The sequence below is a fragment of the Primulina tabacum genome, chromosome 12 (genome assembly GCF_025594145.1).
Source record: "Primulina tabacum isolate GXHZ01 chromosome 12, ASM2559414v2, whole genome shotgun sequence".
NCBI lineage: Eukaryota > Viridiplantae > Streptophyta > Magnoliopsida > Lamiales > Gesneriaceae > Primulina > Primulina tabacum.
The window spans coordinates 28550271-28553649 of NC_134561.1; the positions used below are offsets into that span (position 1 = coordinate 28550271).

General features: G+C 40.2%; 1 protein-coding gene across 1 annotated transcript; it reads left to right on the forward strand.

The window, feature by feature from the left end:
- The first annotated feature begins 1369 nt into the window (after nt 1-1369).
- On the forward strand, nt 1370-2950 carry LOC142520308 (uncharacterized). The gene is made up of 4 exons (XM_075623310.1): nt 1370-1534; nt 1649-1747; nt 1799-1934; nt 2343-2950. Exons 1-4 carry the CDS (start codon nt 1370-1372, stop codon nt 2948-2950), a joined length of 1008 nt encoding a protein of 335 aa, XP_075479425.1.
- Nucleotides 2951-3379: the final 429 nt, after the last annotated feature.

A 3379-nucleotide genomic window follows, 5' to 3' on the forward strand; every position in this document is an offset into this window, starting at 1 on the left:
TATGATCGATGCAGGTTATAATGATAACTATGATGTTGGAGGTCTTGATGGTTGACTTTGCTGGACTGTCAGTGGACATAACCCGAGGACCAGCGCTTCTATTTTCCGCACTTATGATTTTAAGTTTATGATTTATGTTAAAGATTTTACGACTTTTATTTATGCTTTGAGTGGTTTTTTAGAGGTTTTAGTATGGGCTATACTTTTCAAAAATTATTGCTTTTTAGGTTTGGTAAAACGTTTGACGATTTTATGTTTTGACTATTTCCTTTGATTTCAAATACTAGTTGGTTGTTTTATTTTAAAAATGGTGCAAAAATACTTTACTTATTTGTACATGTTTGGCCGAATTTATTAGAGGTTTAAAAAAAATTAGTACTTTTTTTGCAAAACGAGTAGTGGACGTTTCACTCCCAGACACTACATTCTTGACACGTAATATAATTTATTCAGCACCGTATTATTTGTTGGAATATATTTTGCATGGTTCGAATTTTTGGGTATACTAGTAGGCTGATTTTCAAAATTTGCATGAGAACTTTAGAATAGCGGATTTAGCCTGTGCATGAGATTAAGTTAGCTTGTTTGTGAATTGTTTGGTTGACTATATGCTAATATTATATCAGGGAGGATCTATATAGCGGGAGTAGCCACAAATGCTATATTAGATTCCAGGGCTACTCAATTCTTTTATATCAGATGGCTTTGTTTGATTTTTGGACGTCAAGCCCACTAGGCTCGACGTGAGTTATTCTGTGACCATTCCATCTCGAGAGAAACTGTTTACTTCTAAACTGGTCAGAAACTTGAGTCTCGAGCTACAAGACCACACAGTCTATGCTGACCTTATAGTATAGTCGATGCCCGAGTTTGACATCATTCTAGGAATGAATTTGTTGTCAAATAATGGAGTAAAAAAATCGACTTCCGACAAAAATCGATGACGATCAGACCATTAAGGTAAGAGGAGTTTGTATTTGAGCTAAACAGACGAAGCAGCACGCCACGGATGATATCATGCCTTCAAACGAGGAAGCTTATACTTAAGGGCTGCCAGGCATTCTTAGCGAGTATTATTTCAGTCCCTGATGCTACCAGTCAGACAGTATCAGAGGTCCCAGTTGTCAGAGATTTTCTCAATGTATTCCCTGACGACATCTCGAGTATCTCACCTGAGCACGAGGTGGAGTTTTCTATTAAACTTATGTCGGGTACTGTGTTAATCTCCAAGGCATTGTATCGATTAGCGCCCACAGAGATGAAGAAGCTCAAACAGCAGATACAGGAGCTATTGGATAAAGGATTCATACGCCCTAGTTTCTCACCATGGGGCGCACCAGTAATCTTCGTGAAGAAGAAGGCTGGAAGCATGAGGCTTTGCATCGACTACCGGGAGCTGAACAGATTTACACTGAAGAATAAGTACCCACTGCCTAGGATCGAGGACTTATTCGACAAATACCAAGGAGATTCTGTGTTTTCTAAGATAGATATTCACTCCAGATACCATCAGCTAAGGGTGAAAGATGCAGATGTGCACAAGACTGCCTTCAGGACTCGCTATGGGCATTAGGAGTTCCTAATGATGCTGTTTGGACTGACAAACGCTCCAGCAAACTTCATGGATCTCATGTATCGCGTATTTCAGTCTTACTTGGATCAATTTGTCATCGTTTTCATAGATGACATCCTCATTTATTCAAAAAACCATGACGAGCATGACCAGCATCTACGCACTGCATTGCAAGTACTACAAAATTGTAAGTTGTTAGCAAAATTCAGCAAGTGTGAATTTTAGTTAGAGAATGTAGCATTTTTGGGACATGTTATTTCTAGTAGTGGCATTGAAGTTGATCCGTCCAAGGTAGAAACAGTGAAAGAATGGGTTGAGACGAAGAATGCATCAGAGATCCACATATTCTTGGGCTTAGCGGGTTACTATAGAAAATTCATCCATGGATTTTCTTCTATTACAGTGCCACTCACCTCATTGATGTAGAAGAATGCCAAGTTTGTATGGAGTGCTGACTGCCAGAAGAGCTTTGATACTTTGAAGCAAACCCTTATAACAACGCCAATTTTAGCCATGTCATCAGAGAAAAAGCAACTTTGTGTTGTACACCAATGCTTCTAAACTCGAATTAGGCGTTGTACGGATGCAGCATGGCCGATTCATCGCATATGCCTCTAGACAGTTGAAGTTGCAAGAAAAGAACTATCCGACTCACGATCTGGAGTTAGATACCATGGTTTTTGCCTTGAAAATATGGAGACACTACTTGTATGGTGAGAAGTGTCAGATATTTACTGATCACAAGAGTCTCAAATATTTTTTTACTCAGAAGGAATTGAACATGCGACAGAGACGGTGGCTAGAGTTGGTGAAAATTATGACTGCGACATCAGCTATCATCTTGGAAAAGCCAATGTAGTCGTTGATGTCTTGAGTAGGAAAGCAGGAGTTATAGCACCACTGTCAGTACAGAGACATCTACAGCAAGAGATGCAGAGATTCGATCTAGAGGTTTATGCTAGGGGTAGAGCTCCGATATTATCTACCTTGACAGTACAGTCCACTTTGATAGACCGTATTTTTAGTGGACAGTCACCTGATGAGAAATTGCAGAAATGGCGATCGAGAGACGAATCTAAGGGTCGTAAGCTTTATACAGTAAGCGATGCGATTGTGAGGTATCGAGGAAGGATTTGGGTACATAGAGATGATTCGATTAGAGGAGACATATTGTCAGAAGCACATTCAGCGCCATATTCCATTCATCCACGAGGTACCAAGATGTATAAGGACTTGCAAATGCTATATCGGTGGCTAGGAATGAAACGAGACATTCAACGTTTTATATCTGAATGTCTAACTGTCCAGCAGGTGAAAGCAGAGCATCAAAGACCAGCAGGGAAGCTCAAACCTCTTCATATCCCCGAGTGGAAATAGGATAACATTACCATGGACTTCGTAGTTGGGTTGCCGAAGTCAGTCAGAGGATCTAATGCCATTTGGATAATCGTTGATCGTCTCACCAAATCGGCTCACTTTTTGCCTGTAAAGACAACATTTTCTATTACGCAGTATGCTGAGATTTACACCCGAGAGATAGTAAGGTTAAACGAGATCCCAGTTACTATCGTATCTGATAAAGACTCGAGGTTAACGTCATCCTTTTGGAAGAGTTTACATTCCGCAATTGGGGCGAAGTTGCTATTCAGTACAGCATTCCATCCTCAGACAGATGGTAAGTCCGAGAGGGTGATACAGATTTTAGAAGACTTGCTGCATGCATGTGTGATCGATTTTCATGGGAATTGGGAATCGATGTTACCACTAGTGGAGTTCACCTATAACAACAGCTTTCAGTCATCTATA